The sequence below is a fragment of the Nesoenas mayeri genome (genome assembly GCF_963082525.1).
Source record: "Nesoenas mayeri genome assembly, chromosome: 20".
Classification (NCBI taxonomy): Eukaryota; Metazoa; Chordata; class Aves; order Columbiformes; family Columbidae; genus Nesoenas; species Nesoenas mayeri.
Genome location: NC_137569.1, coordinates 6,738,730 through 6,765,922, shown reverse-complemented (window position 1 = coordinate 6,765,922; position 27,193 = coordinate 6,738,730). Strand labels below are relative to the sequence as shown.

The following is a 27,193-nucleotide window of genomic DNA, read 5'->3' as shown; positions in this document are numbered from 1 at the left end:
GCTGCCCAACACTTTAGTCTTGGGGCTAAACCAAAAGCAGCTTGATGCACAAACAGGGTCACAAAACATAGGAGATCTTTAATACTAAAAGCAAGCAGTTGTTTTTTCAGCGACTGAGGGGTGCTTTAGTAAGCACACTGTGTTGTAGTGGCTGGAAAAAGGTGATAAGCTTTATACATTATATGAAAAGCCAGGGGGTTACTTTATATAATCAGACACAGCTGACTAAACAGGGCCCTGAAAGTCATTCACAGCCAAGGTAAGACAAAACAAAACAACAAAACCCCCACAACCTTCCTGTCCCACCTCCCCCAAAGAACTATTTCCCCAGGCACAAACCTAGGGTTGATCCGAGGCCTCAAACACCCTAATTAATATGCTGCTTGGAAAACAAAACAACAAACTGAAAAAGCACAGGCTTACCTTGGCACGCAGGGGCCTCCCGTCCACATCGGCCGCGTGTGGGTGCAGAGCAGCCACTGTGACTGAGCCCAACAGCTTCTCCTCGTGCCCTCGGTGGTTCTGGGGAGCAGAGTGGAGCCCATCAGCGCTAATCCCCCACACCTGTGGGGTTGAGAGCACCTCCCAGCCCCACACAGGTGTGGGAAGGTTCCAGGTGTCAGCACTCAACAGCAGACCTGGGCTCAGGGCACTACCCGGGAAGGGCAAACCGCCATTTGCAGAGCAGGCGGCTGCAGCCGCCATGTTTCCCCTCAGGCTGAGGGAAAGCTCGGCTCCCAGTGCCAGCCCCGCCATGGCCGCAGCCCGGCTGCGAGAGGCCCGGGGGTTCCCCACAACTCCAGTTAGCACACTCATAAGTGTTTAGCCCAGGAACAAAACTAAATTTTTCCATCTTTTCCAGGAAAGACGGGGCAGCAAGCAGTATTTCAGCATTACCGGTGTGCTGCTGTTTGTACAAACTTGGGTGAACTGTAACACCAATTTCAAAAGAAATCACTGATATTTCCTTAAGGCTTTTTGCAATTCCAGACAAAATATGGATACGTGTACTGCTTCAGCACTTGATTCACACCAGTATTATTTTTCCAAGCATTAAATTCTGTCACAGTCTTTACGCTCTCAGCTCAGTTGGGAGGGCACAGATCCTTGCTGAAACTAGCTAATTCCTGCTCTACAAATAGCTTTCTGGCTGCTATTTAAACCACATCCTTTTTACATATTAGCTTGAAGGCAGTAACTAACCCGTAAATTCATTGAGATTTATCTCTTTCTGGCCTGTTAGAAGCAGCCCCCCCACCCCACTCTCTAGTAATGAACTTTATACTCATCACAGCTGTGGTAGAACTTGCAGCTTCCAAAACTTAATGGGACAAGTAGGAGAAGTAAGGTTACCTGCTGTCCTGCACAGAATCAACATGGCACAAGTGTTCCTCAGCAAACTGTGAACCCCAGCCATGCGATCAGAGCTGTGGGAGTTGGAGTCTTTTCTGGTGCACGCCATGGGCTTGCATTTGGGAACCCAAGTGGATTTGCTCTTGTGTATGAACCAGCTTTGCTGAAGCTGGTTTTCCCTCATTCGTAGTGGGAAAACCCTTCTCGTTGGATATAAATTCTACCACAGGACGACTTAGAGAGATATGGCTGACTGTGGTTCGTGGATAACATCCTGCTGATGTCCACCTGAATTTAAACAGACTGATGAGGAAATGAAGCAAGCCCCACAGGTGAAAAATTTCTGTATATTTGCTGACAGGCAGGTTGAAGACTAGTGACCTAGAGTACAGTTAAAAAACACGTCCAATGTGAATTATCACAGTTGAAATCAGAAGATATTTCAAGGATGACAAGGGAGAAGGAAGAGAAGGAGGAGGAGACTGCCCTATGGTCAGATACTGTTCAATATTAACCATTTGGAGGGCAAAAAAGAGGACACATACAAAATTTGTGGGTGATGGACAGTAAACTAAGGCAACTTGGATGGAGTTCAGAGGACAGGGATAGAATCCAGAACAAACTTAAATTGCAGGGGAGATAGAAAATCCACAAGAAGGAATTAAAGATCAGTGCAGACTGTTACATGTTAGAAAAAAGGCACCAGTAAAATTCTGAGAGTAATTGGTTAGGTTGTAGTTGCTCAGGAAAGGATCTGAAGTTGAAAGTGCAGCACATATGTCAACCCAGTAAAAGACAAGAGTCATTGGGGTGGTATTAACAACACTGCTGTATGTAACATCACAGGTTTATTGAAGCTGGAAGGCACTTGTGGAGGTAGTTTAGACCAAACCTGCCGCTTAGATCAGCATCAGCTAGAGCAAGTCTCCCAGGAGCGTATCCAGTAGTGTCTGAGGTACTTCCAGCAATGGAGACTCCACGACCTATCTGGGAACCTGTTCCAGTATTTCACCACCATCACATTGAAAAAGTTTAAATGGAACTTCCTGCATTTCAGTTTGTGCCCATTGCCCACTGGGAAGAGAATGGATTTGTTCTACTCAGTCCCATCAACCAGTTAATTAATGAAAATGTTAAACTCTATTTGCATTGTATTTTCACGTAGAAAACTCATACTTCAGATAATCTGCACCTTTTCAGTGAAAATTCAAGGTATGTCCTTAGGGAACCCATGCTGGCATATTCCCAAGCTAACAGAGGCAGAGGGGAATCTGATCTAGGAATATTTCTGGGGCAGGTAGAACAGGCTACAGGAGGAACAGAAGCGAGCAGTTACTAAGAAAGAGAGGTCTGGAATAAACTTTTCCCCACATTGCCTAGAAACACATATAACCTTCACTGCTGCTGAATCACAGGGGAGTTTTTTGGTTTGTTTGTTTTTTCACAGATAACCAACCCCTGAAATAATTATTCCATTCTGGCTGGTGCTGGGATCTTGAGTCCAAGTTGGCATGCCATGTTTTAAGAAACATATGCACAAATTTAAGGTAATCATAAAGAGAGCAGGAAGAAGTGTAGAAGATTGCTGAGAGGAAAAAATGGAAAACAGAATGTTGAAAAAAGAAAACTAAACAGTCTTCCAGTGTGCTAACATTCATTACAAAGAGGATGCGAAGGATGAAATTGGCTTAATTTGCAGACAGAAAGATTTAGGCTAGATGGTAGGGGAAAAAATGCATTAATATCAGGCAAACTTTGGACTTGGGGCTACCTAGAAAATTTAGACAGGTCACACAAACATTTCTAACAACAATCCTGCCTCCAAGCAGAACAACAAGCTGGGGAAACTCATGAGAACCTTTCTCTGCCTTTTATGACAATATATTTCAAAGGCTTCACAAGGTTTCAGAAAGGTTTAGAGGATTAAACGTTTAAGAGTTAATAAAACACATTATCAATTCTACAGTTTCTTTGTTTTTTCTCATCCAAATAGTAATTGTTTGTGAAAGGCTGACACTAAAGAGCAACTGCCAGGGTTCATGCAAGTTCAATTCCCATCTGATCATCTTAATGATGCCTGGTGAGAAGCTGTTTTTGTGGAGTTAACCTCAGCTCTTTGTTCCCCTTAGTTATTTGAATCTGCATCCAAAACCCCTAAGCACAGCTCTATGTCCCCAAATGAAAAAGGCGATTGAAAGGAAATCGAGATTGATAAAGATCCTTAGAGCAAGCCTGTAATATTTCCGTATTTATCTGAACATCTGCCCTCCCCCCTTACAAAAGGGGAGGGCTACAGCTCCAAATTCTCTTGCATGATGGTCCAAGATCCTAAGGGGCAGCAGATAGGAAAAAAAAAAAGGGGGGGGAAATTGATTTTGAACAAAAAGTGCACCAATGAGGAAGGAGCAGCAGAACTGCAAAAACCTGAAGGCAAACACATAGGGTCACATGGAACTTGGGGCTTTACATAGCCCACAAACCACTTCAGAGAATCAGAAGAGCTCTGTGTGGTTGAAACCACTCTGGCAGTGTTTGAGCATTTGGTAGCTGCTGGAGGACCTCACAGCCTGCACCCTGGTCTGTCTCCATCAGGAACAGAGGCAATTTGGGCTGAATTTCAAGCAGAACTTCTGCTTTATCTTCCTCCAAAAAAGGCACCTAGATTGCTAAAGGTAAGGAAGGGCAATCAAGTGATTTGCTTCAAAATTGCACTGCTCCAAAACAAATTGTTAATCTAGACAAAGCCTAGCTCAACCGAGTCTGCACTAAGGTGGTCCTATTTTCTATCCTCCCCACAGCTCCATGCTTCTTCCCCATCTGCAGCTGTCGGGGAGCAGCAAGGGCCAGCTGTTCCCTAAGGAAACATGGCCAGCAGGAAAGGGGCCTCACCAATATCCAGGCAAGATGAGCCCAAAGATGGTAGTCAGGTTCAAGAGTCCAGATCATCAGGCAAGTCCGCGATGATGAGGTAGTTCCAAGATTAAGCTGAAAAGCCAAGCTATAGGTCATAGTTACATCCAGTGACAGTTATTAGAGTCATATGCAGTTCAGTGATTGTTAGACAGGTCCCCAGTGATACGGAAGGCCCAAAGAGTAGTGTAGGTCCAAGAATATAGTTCAAAAAGGGCTTAAAGGCCCTGAGCTGAGCTTATGTGGGGTCCTTGGGCCCACAGGCAGCAAGTGTGGGTGGGCATTCCAGGTGAGACTTGTCAAGGCCATTAAGGCCTATTAATGCACTCCGGGCCCTGACAGTTGCAGAAAGGCAAGAAAATTTAGGCAGCTGGTGTGTCTAAAAAGCAGGGAGGTTTCTTCTTAGCACCTGATGTGTGTGTATGAGCTCTAGTGCTGACCTGAGGGATGGAGGGGGTGCAGCCAGGGGAGGGTGAGAATATGGGACTGCTTAGACCAGACCTCCATCAGCCTAAGGTGCCAAAGAGCTGTGTTTGAAGTCAGGTAACTAGGCAGTAACAGATTAAAAAGGGCCCAACAAAAAGTGTGCATGCTTTGATGCAAAAATGTGACCTCATCTTTCAAGAGCACTATCATTCAGTTTTTGCCAACCAGCTCTCTAGATTGAAGGCTAAAGGTAAGCCTGTGTGCCATTTTATCTAGTCTTCAGTCTCATTCTGAAATCTTTAAAGAGTGCAAAAACCATAAGCACCATCTGACATCTGATGCCTGCATGACTTCAGCTCATATTATTGGAACAGTCAGTACTCATTTGGTTGGGTATGTGATTTTGTAGAGCTCATACAAGGTAGTATTAGACTTTGCATGTGTGTTTGTAGTATACAAGAGCATTTTCCAGAACCACTGCTCAAGTAATTTCCAAATAAAGTCTGTAAATGAAACATCCATTTTGCAGCCCTCTCCCATAAGCAGCTCCTTTCTTTGCCGAGAAGTGCTGTCACTTGCTTGGGTCTGCATAAGGACCTAAACCAGAAGCTCATAAATCATCTTTTCTGCTGTGCCACTGAAAATCTTCTACCTCCGTGACCTCCCATTGCGTATCTATAACCCCATCTTAGAAGCAGTGGTCATACGCCTATGAGGAAAAACACATTCTGGGGAGAAAAGAGCCATTGTGTGAAACAGAGGCCAGAACTACGTTTGTACAGGAAGTCTCGGCTTCTGGTGAATTAGCCATGATGTGGAAAAAATGGTCATGCAGACTCTTGCATTGCATGAGGTTTTACTAATCCCCAAAGCCCGGTCAAACTGTGCACCTTGCTGGGAGGGACCGGTCTGGATGACCATGCAATTGTTTCAGATGTTACAGGAATATACAGCAAGAAGTGGTAAAGCCCTCTCCACAACATCCTCAGCGAGACTCATGCGAGAAATGGCCCTATTTTGCTTCTAGCTATGCCCACCAATATTTTAAGAGAGATAATTATTGATAGGTACAATTGGGAATCACCTACCTATACTAGAAAAACATTGTGGTTACAGGAATATGTATAGTGCTTCTGGGGAAAGGGTGAGATCTTTTTATATCAATTTTGTGTATGCCAGGAGCCTTCTCATTCCGGTTGTCCTGTATGACTGAAGAGCACTGAGTGCAAGGTTTTGCTGGAGCAACAGAAAATGCAGATAGGGGTCAATGTCCTATCCCTGAGTCATGCAGACGCTAAAGCTTTTTCATGTAGTTTCCGCCACTCCTGATGAGGGCAGAATTTGACACCTTGGCCTCAAGTTCTTCTACAAAAACTAAGATGGAAACAGAAAATAACTGGCTTGTTACTTCCTCTCAGTGTCTGTGGGACTGTGGTGCCAACAACACTGATGCAAAAGGAAACCATTTTCATTAGTTGTTAAAACAGCAGAAGCTTGTTTTACTTTGGCTGCAACATCTTCTGACTCCCACGCAGGAAGTATTCATGCAATATTCCACATAGGCAGAACATGTCCAGTTCCTAGAAGTCCAAATACATGAAACTTCAGCCCATTTTAGAAACTACACTGATCCTGGATTATGGCAGTGAGAGGTAGTCTGCTTTCGTGTGTAACCTGGGCTACAGTTCATGAGTTCAGTTCTTGTCTTTGTCCTTAGACTTTCGAAATATCTTTGGCAAAAGACAACCTTTCAGTGCGTGCCTCACCTGTAAAACAAGGCTAATGGCCCACGGGTGAAAGAGCAGGCCTTATTGTTCTTCCATGAACAACCTCCTACACATAATAAAGGTACCTCTGAAGGGAGAAATTCGTTAGTACTGGTTTCTAAGTGTGCCTAGGTAAATTTTACTATGAGAAAAATAGCCACTGTTCCACTACTTCTGTTCTTTTGCACTAAAGCAAATGAATCAAGTGGGTTTTGAAACTGGCCACATCACTGAGATGGACTGGGCATATTGCATATTTACAAGAGCTTAAGATAGTTTTATTTACACTTTCATTGCTAGGGGCTGCAAAATGGAACAGAATTCTACTTACTAAATGTTCTTCCTGGTGCAATAAGTTAGAGGATTTCTCAATTAGCACATGGAACTTACATATAAAAGACAAGAGGTTAAGCAACACTGCAGTGCCCAATCGACCATCTGGTGAACATTAGGATTGTCAATAAATCACGAAAGCACCAGTTCATCAAGAAAATTCCATTTCAAACCACTGACAGGAAAAAGAAAAAAAACGCATGGGAAAAAACTCACAAAATTGGTATTTTCATCTTTTATAAAAACAGGAGCATTAAATAACTTTAATCTAATTTCAATTGTTTTATTGGTTCTCTTCTGATGACCACATGGTTTCACATACTGAATGTTTAGCCCTTTGTCTTGCACACAAAAGCATTATGAAATAATTTGGTGCATCATCACAGGAGAAGCTCATCTCTTTCCTCTTAGTCTTTCTCCTCACCATGGGTGATAACGTAACAGAGGTTCTTATAGTCAAGATTACCAGAGACATCTGGAGGGAAAGCAGCAAACATCTGATTGATCTGTGAAACAAACCAGAGATAAGTGTTAAAAACACAGGACTGTGGAACAGCAGCAAGTACTGCTTTTCATTTTCAACCCCGTTCAGCTTCCTTCTTCCTTCATCCTCTAACCACTACGGAAAACTTTTCCTTAGCTTCAGTAAAATGGAAACAGAAATTAGGACACAACTAGTAAATACAGTCCTGCTATAATCTCAACAAGTTCCCCGTCAAAAAGAGCTGCTCCCGAAATCCAGGTAAGCCCTGGCCAAGTAATGTACTTCAGTCTGCCCTCCAGCCTGTTCTTGCCATGAACCTGTTCCACTCAACCTCCTCTTCTGAAAATAAAGTCCCTCTAAATTCCTGCCAGCCAGCAGAATCCACGTTCAGTTTCAGACAAACCACAAGTCAGTACCTCCGTTCAGAACTAACTTCAGATTTCAAACAAAATAACTCTCACAGAAATGGAAACCAGAGCACAGTCCACACCCAAACCCACTTGAACTCTGGTAAATTAATTGCCCAGCTCACCAGAGAAAATAGAGCAAGAGATAGGCCGGGCTTACACTTGGATGGAAGTCCAAAGAATCTGTCTGATTTAGCCATGGAGCTCTTCAGATGAGACGTTTTGAATTGTTCCTAATTACTAGAGCTGGCATCAACCCCTGGATTTGAGCTAAATTCATGAATTTAAAGAGGGGCAAATACTTATAGCTGAACAGTAGCTGGATATAGATTCCTGTTTTGAATAAAGCAGAAGGTCCTTACCTCTTCTTGACTGAATCGGTCTGCCTGTGTCATGAGCATTTCTTTGATGCTGTTCAAATAAAATGAAATAACCTGATTAAAGGGTGATAACGGCACATGACAATTCAGATGGCAAGATCCCTCCTGAAGTCGCATGAAAGGAAATCTGTGTGACCGCATAAATTAGAGCTGTTAATCCTTATATGATATTGTAAGAGGTTTTCTGTGGGCACCCATCAGTGTCAATGCCTTGCTCTGCCAACTTATTTTGCTTTTGTGACATTTTATAGAGGTTTAAAATTGTTTAAGGTTATTACTCTAATTGAAATACAGCAATTTTGTATGCTTATCTTAACCTAAAATGGTAGGTTTTCTCACTTGTTGTTTAAAGTTCGAATCGCTTAACAAAACCCAAAGACTGAATATTTTCTGTAAAATCTGAGGATGAAAGGAACAGAGCATGAAATGAGAAAGAGGACTTGAAAGAGAACTCCAACAGCTATTCCAAATCATCATCTGAGAATCCCTTTATTTGCATGCAGTCATTCCCAGAGGAGACCGTGAAACTGCATGAGACTTGTTGTATTTCACGGTACAATGTCTTGATCTGGAGTTACAGCACTGTAACAAGGAGCTTATCCCACACACAATCTGCATCCTATGCAATTATATCAAAGAGAATATTTTTGGGACAGACCCTCAGCTGATTTACCCTCTGTTTTCAAACTCATTGTGAGAAGTCAGTTGAGCATGTAATTTTTTTCCTTAAGTTTATAGCAGAACAGAAAAGCCAGGAAGAATAATTACTGTTTCTAGTCTAACCTCTTTTGATAAAGTGTCCTTATATTTCACTCAGTTACACATGTGCTGAGCACAATACATGCACAATGTACTGAACATCCACCAGTATGAACTCAGTTATAGTCCATAAAAATCCCTTTCACTTGCACTAATATCTTCCTGTAGAACCACAGAATTACACAGAATCACAGAATTGACTGGGTTGGAAAAGACCTCAGAGATCATCCAGTCCAACCCTTGGTCCAACTCCAGTCCATTCACTAGATCATGGCACTAAGTGCCATGTCCAGTCTCAGTTTAAAAACCGCCAGGGACAGTGAGTCCAGCACCTCCCTGGGCAGCCATTCCAATGCCTGACCACTCTCTCTGCACAGAATTGCTTTCTAATCTCCAGCCTAAATTTCCCTGGGCAGAGTTGAAGCCCATGGCCGCTTTTCCTATTGCTGACTGCCTGGGAGAAGAGCCCAATCCCCACCTGGCTAGAACTGCCCTTCAGGTAGTTCTAGAGAGTGCTGAGCTCACCTCTGAGCCTCCTCTTCTCCAGACTAAACAAGCCCAGCTCCCTCAGCCTCTCCCCACAGGGCTTGTGTTCAAGTCCCTTCCCCAGTCTTGTTGCTCTTCTCTGGACCCGCTCCAGCACTTCAATCTCTTTCCTGAACTGAGGGGCCCAGAACTGAAGACAATACTCCAGGTGTGGCCTCCCCAATGCAGAGTACAGGGGAAGGATCACTGCCCTTGTCCTGCTGACCACGCTGGTTTGGATACAGGACAGGATCCCATTGGCCTTCTTGGCCACCTGGGCACACTGTTGGCTCATGTTGAGCTTCCTGTCCATTAGTCGCCCCAGGTCCCTTTCTGCCTGACTGCTCTCCAGCCACTCTGTGCCCAGCCTGGAGCGCTGCAGGAGGTTGTTGTGGCCAAAGCGCAGGACTCGGCACTTGGCCTTGTTGAGCTTCGTCCCATTGGAATTGGCCCATTTTTCCAGTCCGGATCCCTCTGCAGAGCCCTCCTGCCTTCCAGCAGGTCGACACTCCCTCCCAAGTTGGTGTCATCAGCAAATTTGCTGATGATGGTCTCAGTCCCCTCATCTAAATCATCAGTAAAGATGTTAAACAGGACTGGACCCAACACTGACCCCTGGGGGACACCACTAGTGACTGGCCACCAGCTAGATGAATTCCCCTATTAAAGAGTTTGCATTCACAGTGAAGAGGCAGAGTTGTCTCCTTTCGCTACTACCAAAGGTATTTTTACATTATCAGGATTTTTTCAAAGTTGGTAAAAGAGATAAGAGATGAGCAGTTTGTTGTAGCAAAACAGAAGCTGAAAGAAGTACAGAAATCTGGTTTGGTTTGTAGATTTGAAAAAAGGGTTGCTTTTTTGAAGAATTTGTTGTGGGGGAGTAAGAGCAATATATCTTCTGGAAACAGCCCTTTCTGCTTTTTAAAGTGAATATTTATTTCTGCTTTTTAAAATGGGTATTTAAAACTACTTATAATAGGAATCATGCCTGTACAGGAGCACTTCCATATGAGCAAAATTCACGTACTGTGAGTGCAGGTGTTCAGGCAAAATAGTAAAACTTCCCTTGCTGCTCCTGTACACCCTGAGTCTCCAGTGTAAAAAGTCACACAGATAAAAGTGCAGTTTTGATGGCAAAGCTACAACTGCACTTCCTCATATCTCCAACACATATTTTTTTCCAGTACAAGGCTACAACAAAGACATATCCCAATTTGCATAAGAGGCATATAGACTTGTGAATCTCTTTCTTGTTGATGTGAAGTGCTCATTTGGAAGGACAGAAAGGGAAAACTGAAAAAAAGAAGTTTCTGGGTAATAAATAAGGACCTTACCCACAAGGACAAGAGTGAAAATACCCATGCAAGTTCTGGGAAATGCTCTGAAGTCACAGACAGAGCTTAAGCTACTGTATATATTTTTCCTGCATTACTTTACCATGCTCTTTACTTAGGAAATTCTTTCTTCAGCTCTTTCTTGCATATTGCAGTTTCTAGTTTGTTTTCCTGGCCATTTGTTATGTGAGTGTATTTTTTGAGATGGAATTCTCAAATGATCAGTGGGTGCAAGAGCAGAGAGATCATTCTTATCACCATAAATTGATTATTGGCTATATGCGCATGGGGCAAACAGCATTAGCAAATGTAAGTAGGATGTGTGATCCAGGAAGGAGCTCAGTGAATAGAAGGAAGCACTTACAGCAATTTTGTCAGAAGTCACAAATAAACTACATCACAAACAGGAATGAATTAAAAAGAGATCTGGGCACTATGTGTTTTCTATTCACATGCTTAAAGTATTTAGGGGAAAAGAAAAGATCAAATATCTAATTATAATCTTCTGATGCACAGCCCAGTAGGCTCTGGCACACTCCTAAGGAAGAAGGACTGAGTTAAGGATCTATGCTCATTTTCCATTATTTATTTTATGGGGAAACGAACACTCACAATTTCCAAAGCTGGAGATTATGCACTTTATTCTTTGTGTATCTTGTTTTCTTTTTTAAAGACTATTTGCTTCTCAAAAAAAAAAATCAAAGTCTTCTGGGCAAATAAAAATATCCATTTGCCGTAAGAGTCTAAATGCTATCTCTTGTCCTGGCTGACACCAGCTCCTTCTACAGTTACAAATACTTTGTTGCATTCTTATATTTTCAAAACATTTTAAAAAATTAGCTGTGAAATCTCTGGGATATTTTAGTTTTCCACTGGGTTTTCCCTTTCTACGCTGCTGTCTCAGAGAAAACCAGGTGAGGTGAAACGACCAGTGCTCTACAACGATGAGAAACATCACTAGCTCAGCCAAACTAAGCTCCAAAGGTCCTGAATGCGTGTAAACTCCCCAGGTCCGTTCTCATCTGGTACAAATCTGAACAGTTTTGTTGGCCTCAGCATTAGGCGCAGTTGATGTTGGCCTGACTCACTTTGTCCCAGGAATGGCGTTCAGGGCTGAATCATCTGACCTTTCCGAACGCCATGCCAGTTTACACCAGCTGAGAATCTGACCTAAAGCATTTTCTCGTTTTGACATCATGCTATAGGAAGGATTTTATGCGGGGTACAACGATGCAGACAAACAAAGTCTGTCATTGAATTTGGAAGGAAGTTCTAAACTCCTGGAGCTTCTGGAAAGGTTAGAAGACTCCATCCCAGCTCCCATCAGATGGACTAAGTGAGTCACTTCCAGACTAGAGGTGAAAACATGCAGAGGGAAGAGACATAAAAATCCCCAGAAGGATGTTAACTCCATGAACATAAAAAGAAGTTGTGATTAAAAGGTCAACATGGCTGGTTTTGGAGAGAAACATTCCAGGATTTTTTAATATGGAGAAATATTATTTATTAACATTAACTGTCATATTGAAATGGCCATGTGAGCCAATATAAAAATTATTTCAAAACCTTCAAATGTCTAAATTTTGGAAGCATATGAATAGAAGTTAAACCTCAAAGACATTCACGGAATTGATTTAATGGTTTGTTCTGTAATGATCAACGTTACCCTCGGGTCTAATAAGTAAACATTATGCTCTGTTGTGGTGATGAACTGAAACAATTGTCTAATGTTAGCAGTGTGGAGGGGGCGGGGACAAGGTTGACCTTTTCCATCAAGGAAAAAGAAAAGTAATTCTCTCTCATCTTAATTTTGGAGTGTGATGCTGCATTCCTAATTTCCCCCCAAACTCCAACTGGCTTCCAGCATCCAAGGAATGTAGAACTGGACACAGGGTGGCAAGCTGCAGATTTTGTATGCAGTATATTGTTACAGATAGTGGTGGGAAATATAATCTTTCGTGGGGTTTGTGTTATCAGAAGGTTGTATTTCATGGTTGTGATTTCACCACTGTGTGCTCTGGCCTATTTGGCAACAGGTTATGTTTTATTCTGGTTGTTTGAGTCACTTCTGATGTATCTCTCTGACTGTTCGTCCCATGCTGTTTGGATGCCATTACCTCCCAGATAATCAGGACAACTGTTAACCCTCTGCTTCACCTGATCGTTTGTTACACCCACTTGTGTTTTAACTAGTTTGGAAGTTCTTTAGTGAAAAGACTGTCTCTTTTGTTTTATTTTGCATATTGCTTACCATAATAGGATTCTCATATCCACTAGGAATTAAATGCCACTGTCATAGAAAAGCATATTGGTAACAGAAGGAAATATTGTATGTGAATTTTGTATTTTCAACTAACTTCCGTGAGACATCAATAACTGCAGATAATGTCATGGAAAACGTCACCTGAGGGGTTCTGACAACACGTTTAGTTTTCATTTACCATATCACAACATTAGCAGAATTCCTTGATGCAAATACAATTCTATAACTCATGGTTCCCTAATAAACTTTCTATACATATTATAGACTGTTCTGGCAGTGCAATGAAGATTCACATTTGTGCAATTAGCACTTAAAATCCTTTTACCCTGCTTTGCTGATGTAACAGATTATGAATACAAATTAGGTCCGGCCTCCTTATTTTAAAAATAGCCATATTGACAATAATTATTAGTATTATTTGGTTTGGCTCCTACCATATCTAGTGGAAATTTACAGCACATTCTTGTCTAGAAGCTGAAGGCTTAAGCAGTAAACACACAACAAGGAAAATGTCCTCACTAAAACCACGTCCCTAAGTTAATTAAATTGATCACTCTTTTTTAAGAAGGTACAAGCTTTCCCATTTTGGTCAAGCACTCTGAGAGTCAGGCACCAGACTTCCATTTTAATTTTACATATGGAGTTAATCTACAAAGAGTCATGTGTTGATTTATACCCAGACCTTCAAAAAAGGCTATCTAATGGCCTACATATGATTATATTTCCGTTGCCTTTTGCAATGTCTGAAGACAATAACATCTCTTTTTGGTATACAAATACATTCATACAATAGTCCAGTCTTTTAACTCTGGCTTACAAAGCTAAATGTTTCTCTGCCTGACAGTTCCTCCGTCTCTTAAAACACTAAAAATACAGCTTTTAAGCAGTTCTTTAAACCTGTGCAATTACTATTATTATTCTTTTAAAAATATTTGAATTAAACTTACTAGTCTGCCTTTATGTGGCCTTTTCCTTCTGGGTCGAAAATCTTAAAAGCATTCAGAATGGTTTCTTCTGGGTCCGTGCCTAAAATTAATGGAATATAATTTAGAAGCCTGGATGTATTTCTATAGCTGCTGAATACTTGCTAAGTAATTGCATTCACTTGAAAACAGTGCAAAATGGAGAATTCTGCAGTCACAGGTTTGAAGACAAAGGTTCTGTAAGTCGGCAGCATTTGTCATGTCAGATAAACAATAGAGGTGAATAGTTCAATGCTCAGAAGCTTAAAAATAATAACTCATATCTATTCTATGTCTGCAGCAGAGAAAACTTCCAGGAACTGGTCTCCAATATCAGTACCCAGAGGATTAGTGGCTTTCAGAAATGAAAATATAACAAACTGTTTCCATCACTGGCTTCCTTTAATCTTGTACTGTACGTTCCTTGTAAAAACACTTTTTGATGTTACTAGTTCTTCGCTATATAGAGAAGAGGTTATTTCCATCACTAAAGGAAATGGAGCTCATCATAAAATCCGAGTGTCAATGGAATGCGATGGAAACAGGATGATCAATGTAAAATGGTGATTACGTTCTGTAGTGCACTCCCACTTAAATATATCTTCATTAAGTGTTACTTACAGAAACAGGATGGTTTAAAGCACCAGACTATGGCTCTGAGATTTTACCTCTGCTCTCAGCTGGGGCACAGACTTTTGGTATGACTTTAATTTTCCTGCTCCTCTGTTCCCAGCAGTAAAATGATAGTAACAGTCTTCCTTTCCTTCCATCCTTTATCTGTCCCATCTATTTAGACTGGAAAAACACTGGGTCAGGGACCAGCTTCCACACTGCCTTCATCTTGGCTGGGCTTTCTGAGTATTCTGTGAGACTGCAGATTCTGAGTATACTTGCAGCCAGTTTCAAACCACACCAAAGGATACGCTATATACTCTGACTATTCCCCAGCATTTCAAAATATTACAGTAGTATATATATAATAAAAATCATTATTTATAAGTGTTGGAAACAAGATTAGCAAGCAGGTAGACTGACCCATGGACAAGTCAAGCTACTTGGGATGCTGAAGTGTTGAAAGTATGATTAAAAAAAAGGTAATAAATGAATTGCGGTTTCAATGTTTGTTTCAAAGTTCGTTAGAGATAGAACAAGAAAAGAACCCAGTCAAGGGGCAGTCAACATGGCTTCACCAAGGGGAAGTCGTGCTTGACCAACCTCATTGACTTTTGTGAGGATATAACAAGGTGGATGGATGATGGCAGAGCGGTGGACGTGATCTACCTTGACTTGAGTGAGGCATTTGACACAGTCTCCAACAGCATCCTCACAGCTAAACTGAGGGAGTGTGGTCTGGATGAGCGGGCAGTGAGGTGGACTGAGAACTGGCTGAAAGGAAGAAGCCAGAGAGTCATGGTCAATGGGACGGAGTCCAGTTGGAGGCCCGTATCTAGTGCAGTGCCTCAGGGGGCAGTACTGGGGCCGGTATTATTCAATATATTCATCAATGATTTGGACGAGGGAATAGAGTGACTGTCAGCAAGTTTGCTGATGACACCAAGCTGGGAGGAGTGGCTGACATGCCAGAAGACTGTGCTGCCATCCAGAGACCTGGACAGGCTGGAGAGTTGGGCAGGGAAAAATGTAATGAAATATAACAAGGGAAAGTGCAGAGTCTTGTATCTGGGCAGGAATAACCCCAGGTTCCAGTATAAGTTGGGGAATGACCTATTAGAGAGCAGCGTAGGGGAAAGGGACATGGGGGTCCTGGTGGACAGCAGGATGACCATGAGCCAGCACTGGGCCCTTGTGGCCAGGAAGGCCAATGGTACCTGGGGTGGGTTAGAAGGAGGTGGTCAGTAGGTCAGAGAGTTTCTCCTGCCCCTCTGCTCTGCCCTGGTGAGACCACATCTGGAATATTGTGTCCAGTTGTGGCCCCTCAGTTCCAGCAGGACAGGGAACTGCTGGAGAGAGTCCAGCGCAGGGCAACAAAGATGCTGAAGGGAGTGGAGCATCTCCCATGTGAGGAAAGGCTGAGGGAGCTGGGGCTCTGGAGCTGGACAAGAGGAGAATGAGGGGTGACCTCATTAATGTTTACAGATATCTAAAGGGTAAGTGTCAGGAGGATGGAGCCAGGCTCTTCTCGGTGACAACCAGTGACAGGACAAGGGGTAATGGGTTCAAACTGGAACACAAAAGGTTCCACTTAAATTTGAGAAGAAATTTCTTCTCGGTGAGGGTGGCAGAGCCTGGCCCAGGCTGCCCAGGGGGTTGTGGAGTCTCCTTCTCTGCAGACATTCCAACCTGCCTGGACACCTTCCTGTGTAACCTCATCTGGGTGTTCCTGCTCCATGGGGGGATTGCACTGGATGAGCTTTCCAGGGCCCTTCCAACTCCTGACATTCTGTGATTCTGTGAAGGTTCCCTGCTCTAATGACTACGTCCAGTCCTGATGCCGCCTTAGTCTTCTTTGTTTAAAAGGTTTCACAAGAATTAATAACAGTATCTTAGTGGCTATAACAGTGAACAAACCCAAGGCTATATGACTTCTTCTCACACACTGGCCATGTATATTTTTTTGCCAAGCTGTAGGCAATGTATTCAAACTGTGCTGAATACATCATCAATACAAAGAGCACTGGTATTTAATGAGCATTTTGATTGTCCCATGAAGAGAAACATCCTCCAGCTCCGAGGACAGGGCTGCATTTTAAGTAGTCACCACTGTGTGGGGGATTTTATTTTTTTTTCTCCTTACTGTGTTTTACATTTTCTACTCTGTCATATCCTTGGACTTTGGCTTTGAAGAGAAGCAATGCAGCAGGCATTCTTTATTGATTAACTGGTAAATAAAGTGGTTTCTTTGATGTGCGGCATCTCTGTTTTCTGTACAAATTGTATTATTCTGACTCCCTGTAGAAACAGCTCCATGTGGTTGGCATTAACATAAACCGAGTTTTGTTAGCTGTTCATCTGGCATCATAATCTCAATATACAAAGCTAAAGCTCGTCCTGAAAATCCTAGCTTCCCCTTTATGACAGAAATCAATTATAGCACAACAAATTTTACTTAGAAAGCACCTTTCACCAAATTCTCTGAGTGGTACTTAGCTAATAAAGAGTGTTGCAAAATTGCCATATCCACTTCCTCTAGCCCTTTCTCCCTTTCTAATTGCACTACAAAGGCTCTTCATCCCAATTAGTTTTGATTGGGAATGTGCAGTCTTTTGGCTCTGCTTCCTTTGCATGACAAACCCAACCAGAAGGGCATGACAAGCACAGCTGTGATTTTCCCTTCACCAAATGGAAATTAAAGAAACCCTCCTCCTCTGCTAGTGGCCAACAAGAAACCTGCAGACATGAGGGGTACACTTCAGCATTCGCCTTCCTGGGTTGGCTCTGCTTTTATCCACACAATTGGTGGGGCTGGACTCTTTGCCAGCTTCACCAGTCATAAGAGACAAAGAGGGAAGAGAGGAAAGGAAGAAGAGCTCATTCCCATGCTCGGTGTCATCATAAGCATCACAAATAGACAGGGATGGGAAGCAGGGCATCCCACAAGAAATAGTCACATATGCCAGAGGGAAGATTATGGAAAAGGGCACTCTACTCTGCAAGATGACATCCAGAATGGAAAGGTGAAGGTACCACTGTGATCAAGACAGATTGATGTCTGGTAATAAAATCCCCTCCTCAGTGTCAGCCCACAGCCTTCTCCATCACCTCTTATGCTCCCCAGACATGTTCCTTACCAATAATGTATTTCTTTGAGGACCAGCTACATTAATTCTTCCTTTCAGACCTCTCTATTTTCTATTCCATGTGTAGAAAGCCGTTCACTGAAACTGTGCTCAGCAATACAAAGCCAGAGTCTAGCAGAAACACTATAAATGTTCTTAAGAAGATGGGATCAGATTTTTCAATTTTTCTGTTCATTAGTTATTTGAACAAACTTCTGCTGGACCTCATCCTCACTAAGCTCATCTGGGTGTTCCTGCTCCGGTGGGGGGATTGGACTGGATGAGCTTTCGAGGTCCCTTCCAATCCCTGACATTCCGTGATTCTGTGCTTGGCTAAGGCCAACCTTGCTTTGAATGTCAAGGCTTTCTCCTATCTCTAATGCACATAGGAAGATGGGGTTTCTCTTGGCCTTGCGCTCCTCCTCTTGCAGTTTCTAGCCGTTAACTGTATAAGAGATACAACTCAATTACTAGTTCCCACAACAGATTTAGTACCCACATTTTGTGAACTCCTTACAGTGATCCCTATGTATTCTGTGGCAATGGGCAAAATCCCTCTCTCTTAAAATCATAAAACCACTGAGATTAAATAATTTTAATTTATTCATCCCATTAAGAGTTATTCAGAGAAATCTCCATCCAATGGCAAAAATCACTGTTGACTTCATGTGAAACCAAGGCTGGGCTGATGGGTTACAACTCATAGAGAAAACGAGGGAAGGGCACATTGCTCCTTCAGGCCCTAGAACTGCGAGGATGATGAGAGGTCATGTTTGTATCGTGAAGCAAAGGAAGGCAGAAAGTTTTTTTTGTAGAAACACTGAAAATACTTTAACACTGGGAATGATACCACTACAGCATGAGCAACTGGAACCTACTGACGGTGAATAACTTGTCTGCACTCTGCTCCAGGCTGCCGTGATTTCATTACTTTCTGGACCTCAATTTACCACTTTCATGTTAGCTTATGTAAGCTGAAATCACACCTTTGAATTGTCCTCTGGACCGTCCCTTAGCCTTTTCATACTTCAGCCCTGTCTGCAAAAAAGGAGATCACTCCTTGCCTCTAAGCATTGTTCTGTGGATACATTATTATAATGTGCAAGGCGCTGAGATATTTCAGCGCTGAGGATCTTTGACAGATACCTCTCCAACCCCCCAAAGGTACTTACCTTTCAGCTTTTCCCCAAACATCGTAAGGAAGACAGTGAAGTTAATAGGACCTGGCGCCTCCTTCACCATGTCTTCAAGCTCTTCATTCTTGACATTCAGACGACCTGTAGCAGGGATCATTTTTCATAATAAATCACAAATTGTGTTTCAAAAAATGATTCCCATTCATCTCCTCCCACTGGGGAGCTCATGGCTCCGTGCAACTTTGCTAATAACATGGTAGAACACAACTCCAGGATGCCATAGTGCAAAACAAATCAGCAGAGCTGGCTCTAAGATCAAAGGGTGACTGAAGGAGTAAGGAGGATAAATAATAGGGATGTGGCCGGCAGTGGACAAAAGAAGGGGCACTTCCAACTAAATTGGTTTTCGTTTACTTTCTCTTTTTTTTCCCCTCCAGGTGAGATATGGGCCCCACTGACATCAATGCACCAGAGTTCAAAGTGACGAAAGGAATCCAAGGTCTCAATCTTTGCCCTCCTGTATATTGAGATGCCTTTCTGAGTAGAGGGTAGATGAATGAGGTGAGGCGTTCTATCCCTTACCTATCCTTGTGCAGTCCTATGGATAAGATTTTAGACCCTGGCAACCCTAATCACACTGAGTAGCAATTTGCTATGACTGTACTTTATAGGCATTGAAGGGCTTCACTGAACAGGAAAGATACCAGAACTTGGCCTTAAGAAATAAATATTTCAGGGTAACAGTAGCTGCAGGCCAAAGTTTGCAAACCTCACTGTCACAATAAAGAGTTCAGGAGCTTCTGCTCTTTGCACTGACTCTGCTGGCGTCTGATTCCACCCTGGAGAGCACTAAAGATTCTTATCAAGCTCTTTTTAATAAGATCCAGATGGCAAAAGCCCAAATGCCTACATCACTGTTCAAGCCTCAAATGTTGCAACAAGGATACAACTCCAGGTTTAGGATCATGAGCATTTTGATTTTTCCTTTCCTTGGGAAGACTTGCTTTAATCTGCTTGATATTATCAGGACTGTGATGCTCATGGAATGGACAATACTTAATCTCATGACATGCACATTCCACCCCACAGAAATGCACAACAGCACGGAACCTCACATGAAGTCTTCCTACTGTTGTGTGGGCAGAGGGGCAGCTAGTCCATGACAACAACGGTAATCGGCAGATATTGCATGGCTCCCGGATGAAAAAGGCGCAGCCTGGGAAGCCTGGATTCAGAGACAAATAAGAAATGCTTGGCATGGACCCCTGCTTGGGTGGGCTTTTTATGAAACAGTTGCAGGGGAGGGATCGGTGCCTTTGGGGAGCTGCCAGCTGCACAGCCCTGCTGCACCAGCCAGGGAGTCCCTGAGAGACCTTCATTCGCTTCTGGAAGAGGCCGCCCAGGAGACTTCCCAGCTGGAGCTATGTAGAAAGACAGCAACTACCACAAAGGAGGGAATCAAACTGAACAGGTTTCCTTTTGCCTCCTGTGTATCTCACTACTTCCCCCACTGTAATTTTAACGCTGACTTCTCTTATGTGCTTTAAATTTAAACTGCATTTCCTTTAAGTATTAAATTATTACTACCGGTTTACCTAGTGCAGCAAATGTGTCTCTCAAGTCAGCTTTGTCAATAAATCCATCCCTGTTCTGATCCATGATAGTAAAAGCCTGTTGGAAGAAAAAGGAAGATTTATTGCCATTGCCACGTTGCACTGGACAGTGCTACGATCACATATACCAGGCCAGGGGGTATTATATTCATGCTGTAAAGGAGAATATTTAACTTCCTTTGATTCACCCGCATCGTGCCACTTCATTGCACTTTCCTCACTTTCAACACTTTACTGTACCTTGGCAAGGGGATTAATTAAACCCACCCAAACTTCTTCTGACTAAACTAATGCTCAGTGCAGCGTGGATCTGGGCTGAAGCCAACGCTGGCAGCTCCAGCCATTCAGGCCTTAACCCATAAAAGTTTGAATTAAGGAGGCTTTAGTTAGGGAGGATTTAGTCAGTGGTTACTCTGTGTGTTTTGTACCTTTCCCATACCTCATTCCTTTGCGCAGCAATCATCTGTAAAACATTTCATTACTGTACCTACCTCTCTGCTATCAAGTTAAAGGCAATTTCTTCTGGGCCTTAAAATGATCCATCATACAGAGATAGCTGAACTTTCAAAAGTACAGAGAAATGTAGCTTTCACAGTGTTATTTATTCAAAGTTTGTTTCTCTTTCCAATAAATTGTATCCTTCAGTCTGTATTTTGTGCTCTGACTGACCTTGATGTGTTGACCTTAAATACTTCTTGTCAGGCAAAATTTAACTTTTGATAGGATAAAAACAGGTATTTTTCTATTTTCAGCCAGCACAGAATTTATGTACTCTAACCATTATTTACCAAACCAGCTAACTGCCTATCTATTTATTTACCTATTTGCACATCTGTCTATTTGCTGCCATCACACTTCTAATGTTTCATTGATTTTGAAATATTTTAATGACCTGAAATTGCCCTGGTCATACTATGGGGAGTATTAGTAGAACCAGGCATGTCTCTGGAGCAGGTTATCTGTCTGATGTGCACATTAACACAAGAGCATATTTTTACAATGACCAGGAATTATTCTTGCATCAGTATTATTATGAAAGACAATGTTCTCCTGGGAATCCAGCTAGTCCATTGTCTAGTCCATTGCAGCTACAGCAACTTTTAAAGTCTACAGCTCTACAGGGTGCACTTCTTTCCATGATCGTATTATATCAACATATCTTCATGTAGTTTTACCTCTAGTTTCTTACAAAGCCCCACTGCTCACATTCCAGTTTACCCTTGTGATTACTTGCAGCATGCATGTTCATAACCCTTCGTTTACCTGCCAAACCATCACCTTATAAAAAATTAAACCCAACACTTTCAATTTGCTTTCCCTCCTTGTTGGAGGGCTTGCTTTAAATGGTGAACCCCACAATCTGGAAGCAAAACAGAAGAAAACATGAGGAGCAAAGCAGAGCCCAGCAAGCTCACAGAAGACAGGAAGAGCATTAGGTACGTATTATAATGAGTGAACTTAAAGTAATGTAAAGACAACAATGCTGAAACATTTTCTGGTGAGCTGGTTAAAATCTCTAGATAAAAATGTTCTGATCAAAACCAGCTTTTTGGGAATACTTGTCCCAAGAATGCAGTTTTTAGACACAACATGGTCTTGGTTTTCACTGGACCACTCCACTGCCTCATGCTTTTGCCATTATTCTGCCACCATCCTCCCAAAAATAGTATTAACTTCTTTAAAGCAGATCAAATATAGCATTCTGACCAGTTCTTTTTGTTGGCACATCTTCAAACAGTATTCCTTGCCTTGGAGAAAATAAAACTGGTGGTTCATAGGATACAGAGAAAAAGTGGGAGAAGAGTGTTAAACACAGTCCCATTAACTGTGGGGAAAAGTTCATTGTTTTCAATTCATTTACCTGGGCCACATTTACAGTCCTTTGTACAGGTTTTTAGTCTCTTTTACCACTGAGCTTTACTGTTGGGAATCCTCACCAAAAGTAAAGTTGAAAGCTACAGGCACAACATGAAGTAGTAGCTATTTACCACATTGGAAATTGCTTTGGAGATGTGAGTTAACAAAAGATGGGGGAAAAAAAGAGTAATTTTAAATGAGAAACCAGTGCAAAATGTGATGGTCTCACAGACATTCTGGAGTGTCCACTCAGAAAAAGAACATAAACTCATCAGACAAATTATCTGTCTTTAATATACTCAGCTTTTATGATGGGCCATTAGATTTACCTCCTCACTGGTCAAAGAGTCTACAGTGCATGGTAATACCAAATTATTTTGGAGCTAAAAGATACTTAGTTAATCTCAACATGTTGTTTTGTTTTACTGGCATTTATGGAGAAAGTCAGCTGAGGGCTTCTTGGTATTTTTGTGTCTAGTTTGTGGGCAGTATTAGAAGGGTACAGAAGAATATTTTCTATTGCTGTTGTGGAACAGCCCACTAATTAAAGTTCTGGTTCAATAAAGTGTCTCTATTCAGGGTAATTCTTGAGCATGTAAGGCTAGTTTTATTTAAAATATCACTTAACATTAAATGTGCTCAAGTGTTTTCCTGAATCAAATCTGAAGTGGATAGATGATAATTTTCCTTGATTTTGGGGAAGGGGCTTGGGGGCTTTTCCAAGAAGTCTAGAGCTTGAAACAGGAGAGTGAGGGAGGAACAGAAAGAAGGAAAGAAAGAAAGAAGGAAAGAAAGAAAGAAGGAAAGAAACAAAGAAGGAAAGAAAGAAAGAATGAAGCAAAGAACAAACAGACACACAAGGAAAACGATACACCAGCCAAAACCACAGAGATGATTCAGAAAACAACTGTGTGTTCTACTAAAGCAGATGGAGAACTGAATAAGGATTACAAACAAAACCTATGTTATTCATTAGCAATGACAGGAGACTATAGAGAACAGCAGAATAGTGACCAACCTCTTTGAACTCCTGGATCTGGGTTTGTTCAAACATAGAGAACACATTGGAACCACCTTCTATCTTCTTCTTTGCCTTTTTTGGGGCCTACAATACAAATAAGAAGATCAAATATATATTACTTTGTTAAGGACCCATGAAAATAAATTCCATCTTTAACAGAAGGTAATGTATATACAGTCAAGTAGTAAAAGTGGATTGTGTTTTGTTATGACAAGGTTTTTAATTCAATCCACAATATGTATATTGTATATACTTCCTACACTTGGAGGACAGTCCATATTCTTGCACCAACCTATGACAGTACACTAATTGCCTTACTAGCCCATATAATTTTAATATTAAAGATAGTAGTCTTAAATAAAAGGGTGGGGCTGCTTTTATCACTATTTTGTAGTCTGAAGACTGAGACAAAGGAAGATTGGGGAAAGAGCTACAATGTCTAAGAATCTAGTCCCCACCAGAATCAGTCAGAACTAGACTTCATTATATATCTTTGACTAAGGGCACAACCAGCTTGCCTAAGACAATACCGTTCTTGTTCTGCAGTAAAGAATCAAATCTGTGATTCCTATGGATTACAGAGATGTCTTAACCACAGCATTGTCCTTACTGGGTGCAGGATAATGAGCTACATTGCCTTATTTTTTCTTTACTGTTTTTACTTTTAAACTTCATCATCACAGTCCCACCTGGTTCTCATGTCATGGAAAATTAGTCTCACTTAGTTTGGGCTATTCTGCATGAAACAGAAGGCAACTTCTACTGTCTCCTTTCATCAAAATAAGAAAGCCTGTGAGTTAAAATTCAATACTGATTTCAAATACCGTGAGGAGCAGAGCAGCTCAAGGAAATATTCCCACTTGACTCTGTTGGAAGGATACATTGTCTGATCAATTTAATTTGCGAGGCAGTTTTCCGTACTCAGCCACCCTGGTTTAGATGCCGGGTTGAAAATTAGGGCTATGGTAGATGCTCACCCACAAACCCAAGCGCCAGACCTGTCAAGCTCCAATCAGTACTAATATCTGGGAATAGGAATGGAAATGAAAAGAAATATGTATTTGTAGAGAGGATAAAAATAAGGATAGAATGCCACTGCAGGCATGGTAAAAAAAGTGAATAAGTGGAATCTTTAATGAATGTAGCAATATTGATTTTGGAATAAACAGATTCCCTCCTCCTCCTCCACATGAAATAAGTGTTATTTTGAGCTGCAGTGGGCAATCTTCCATGTAACGTGAGGTGCCTGGTAGAGGTTTTCAACACTTCCAGATTGAATGGAAATGTTAAGAACAATCCTACGTATTTATTTGTATTTGTTCCCCAAGGTAAAAAGAAAGCAGATGTTACCAGTGGAATGGATTGCGAGCTGTCTGGGGGATGTGACCACAGGGCACACGGCTGGCCCAGCATTTTCGGATGGGTAATAAAACCAGTTCTCCTGTGCTCGTGTAGCTGGTCTTTATGAACACAAAACATGCTTGACCATCCTCATGCTCTGCCCTGCGGTGACCAAAGACAGCATCCATATTCAGCATGATAAATATTCCCTGTCCTAGCCAACTATCTGCATCTTTTTATTAAGTCAGCACCACAATGAAGGACTGAGGGCTGTAGCTCCAGCTTTTATTCACCTCAAATGCCAAACACTGGCAGTATCTCCATTATTCCTCAGTCTAATGGGTTCTCTGTGCTGTAAGGCTTTAAGAAAGGATTGTAGCTGTAAGAAAGGATCAGATTAACCCAAATTCTGGTGTTCAGTATCTGTTAGAACCAGAACAGCAACACAAAAAAAATACAAAAGTTTATTTATATTTAATGAAGTTCTATTCAAGGCAAAAGACTGGAGACCAGCAATCCAGAGAACAATCACCATACCAGGAGAAATTCATCCCAGCATGAGATTTATTTGGTGTTACACTCTGGTTAGTCATCTCCAGACATTATAAAATAGATCAGTGCCCATATGGCTCAATCTATCTTGTTTTTTGTGCTGAAGCTCTGGGTGTGGATCATATTTATGATCCGCTCACTTGTGGAATGGGGCTGAGACCACCAATACATTTCACAGGGGCCAAAGTACAGCTGTTGGATGGGAATGGCTCTTGGTTTTGCCTAAACAGTATTTGGAATGTAATTTATGTGCTCTGAAAGGCTGGGAAATTCATAATCACAGAAAGATACGGCACCTTGATTTTATATGACTGGTGGATAGTTATGAAGAGGAAGGCTGAGAGGTGAGCAGGTGGAGCAGGAACAAAATACAGGACGTTGTCACTGTCTGGGTGGGTAAGTCATTAAAAGGCGGCTCTAGGAGAACAGAAATAGGTCTCTGCTGCTGTCTGACAACTCCAAACACTCCAGACATTTTTAATGACTAGAATTGGGATCTCTCTGAAAGGATGGCATAGTAAACAGAGCAACACAGATCTGAGCAAACATAGTGCTCAATGTCAAGGGTTTAGTAGGTGACCCACACGACCAAGTGAGTGACTGACACATCACTTCTGTCTGCCTTGCTTTCCCCATTTGTAAAATGCAAAGTGTGCTGAGCTGCACTCTGCAAAGATAGCTGCTCTATCTTCACAACGTGTGCTTGGAGACTGACACACGAAACGTGCCAGATGAGAAACTGAAGAGCTGAGGGTCCCCTGGGCTCAGATTCCGAGGCCTCAATAGCACAGCAGCGGGAAGAATGTTGCAACAACTGAACAAGCCTATTAATATTCCTGCCTGAGTGTATTAATCATCCCATTGTGAAGAAAACAACACTTCACTTTAGAAGAGAAACCACAGGCTTGTCGCGTATCAGTCATTTGTCTTACCAGTGTTAGCACTCTCTCAATTAGCCTGGATTTTAAAGGGTCTTTTTTGTTCATTTATTTGGTTTGATTTTGGTTTGTTTTAGAAGCTTTAAGTGAAAAAATGGAGCCATACCAAAATCCGGTCCCAAGAAAGCACTGTTGGACCAGGCATTCGCTTTGAGCTGGGTTTCCTTCACTGAAGTTCTTTATGTTTCTCCTTTCTGGCACGTCAGGGAGCCAGAGAGAACAAGGAGAGTGCAGTGACACGGGCACAGAAACAGCGAGTGTGCGCTGCCTTTGCTCTCTGGATATTAGAATAGGGATTCATTTTTCCTGTGTTGCAGAGGGGGGTGTCTGTTCAAGTGAATCAGAGTGAAGAAATCTCTGATTTCGGCGTGACTGAAGAGAACGGGGGACAGGGAATCAGTTTCTATCTCTACATGGAAAGCAGAAAGGAGCTGAAAATACTTGGTTCTTACTTCAGAATGTGAGGGGCTGTTTACCCTGATAAATTCATGAAACCTTGCTGCTAGAGCAGGTTCATGACACCAGAGATACAAAGGAAGTGACACCAGATTATCGCAGAGCTTTATCATCTCAGCCACTTCAGTGAATTTAACAGACAAGCCAGAACAGCTGGGTAAACCAGGAGTTACCGCAATACGAACCAAGGTACGGCCCCAGGACGGGTGCTCAGGTGCTCGCTTCTGCCCTCCAGTAAGTCTGAAGGAACCAACCTCTGCTCAGTGTTTTCTGCAGAACCACCTCCACAAGCAATGAGGCAAAACAGGCAGCGCTGCCAGAAGCCACATTTTCAGTTCAGTTTGGGGTTCCCTGTTTGGCCCACCGTGCCTTAAATCACTCAGAAAACACTCTAAATAGCTAAGGATGACACAGTTTGATATTCCCAACAGCCAAAGTAAAAACACAAGCAGAAACACGTCCCCATGCAGCAAGTTATTGTGTCTTCTTTCAATTCTTTTACTGAAGAAGACACCAGTGGATAAGCAGGTCTCGTGGGAGGGAGTCCCTCAGAGAAAACCAGTGATGTACACTAGGAAGAGCCTGATTCTGTTGTCTTATACTCTTATGTGTTCATTTAGTTCATGGCAAACTAAACGTA

At 42.2% G+C, this 27,193-nt stretch overlaps 1 protein-coding gene across 1 annotated transcript; it reads right to left on the bottom strand.

The window, feature by feature from the left end:
- Positions 1 to 7,195: 7,195 nt before the first annotated feature.
- MYL10 (myosin light chain 10) lies at positions 7,196 to 23,344 on the bottom strand (the record flags this gene model as incomplete). The annotated part of the gene is made up of 6 exons (XM_080357132.1): positions 23,264 to 23,344; positions 20,371 to 20,446; positions 18,812 to 18,916; positions 13,888 to 13,966; positions 8,042 to 8,090; positions 7,196 to 7,294 (listed from the first exon to the last, which is right to left on the bottom strand). The coding sequence occupies exons 1-6, from the start codon at positions 23,297 to 23,299 to the stop codon at positions 7,196 to 7,198; spliced, it is 444 nt and encodes a 147-aa protein (XP_080213258.1). The 5' UTR covers positions 23,300 to 23,344.
- Positions 23,345 to 27,193: the final 3,849 nt, after the last annotated feature.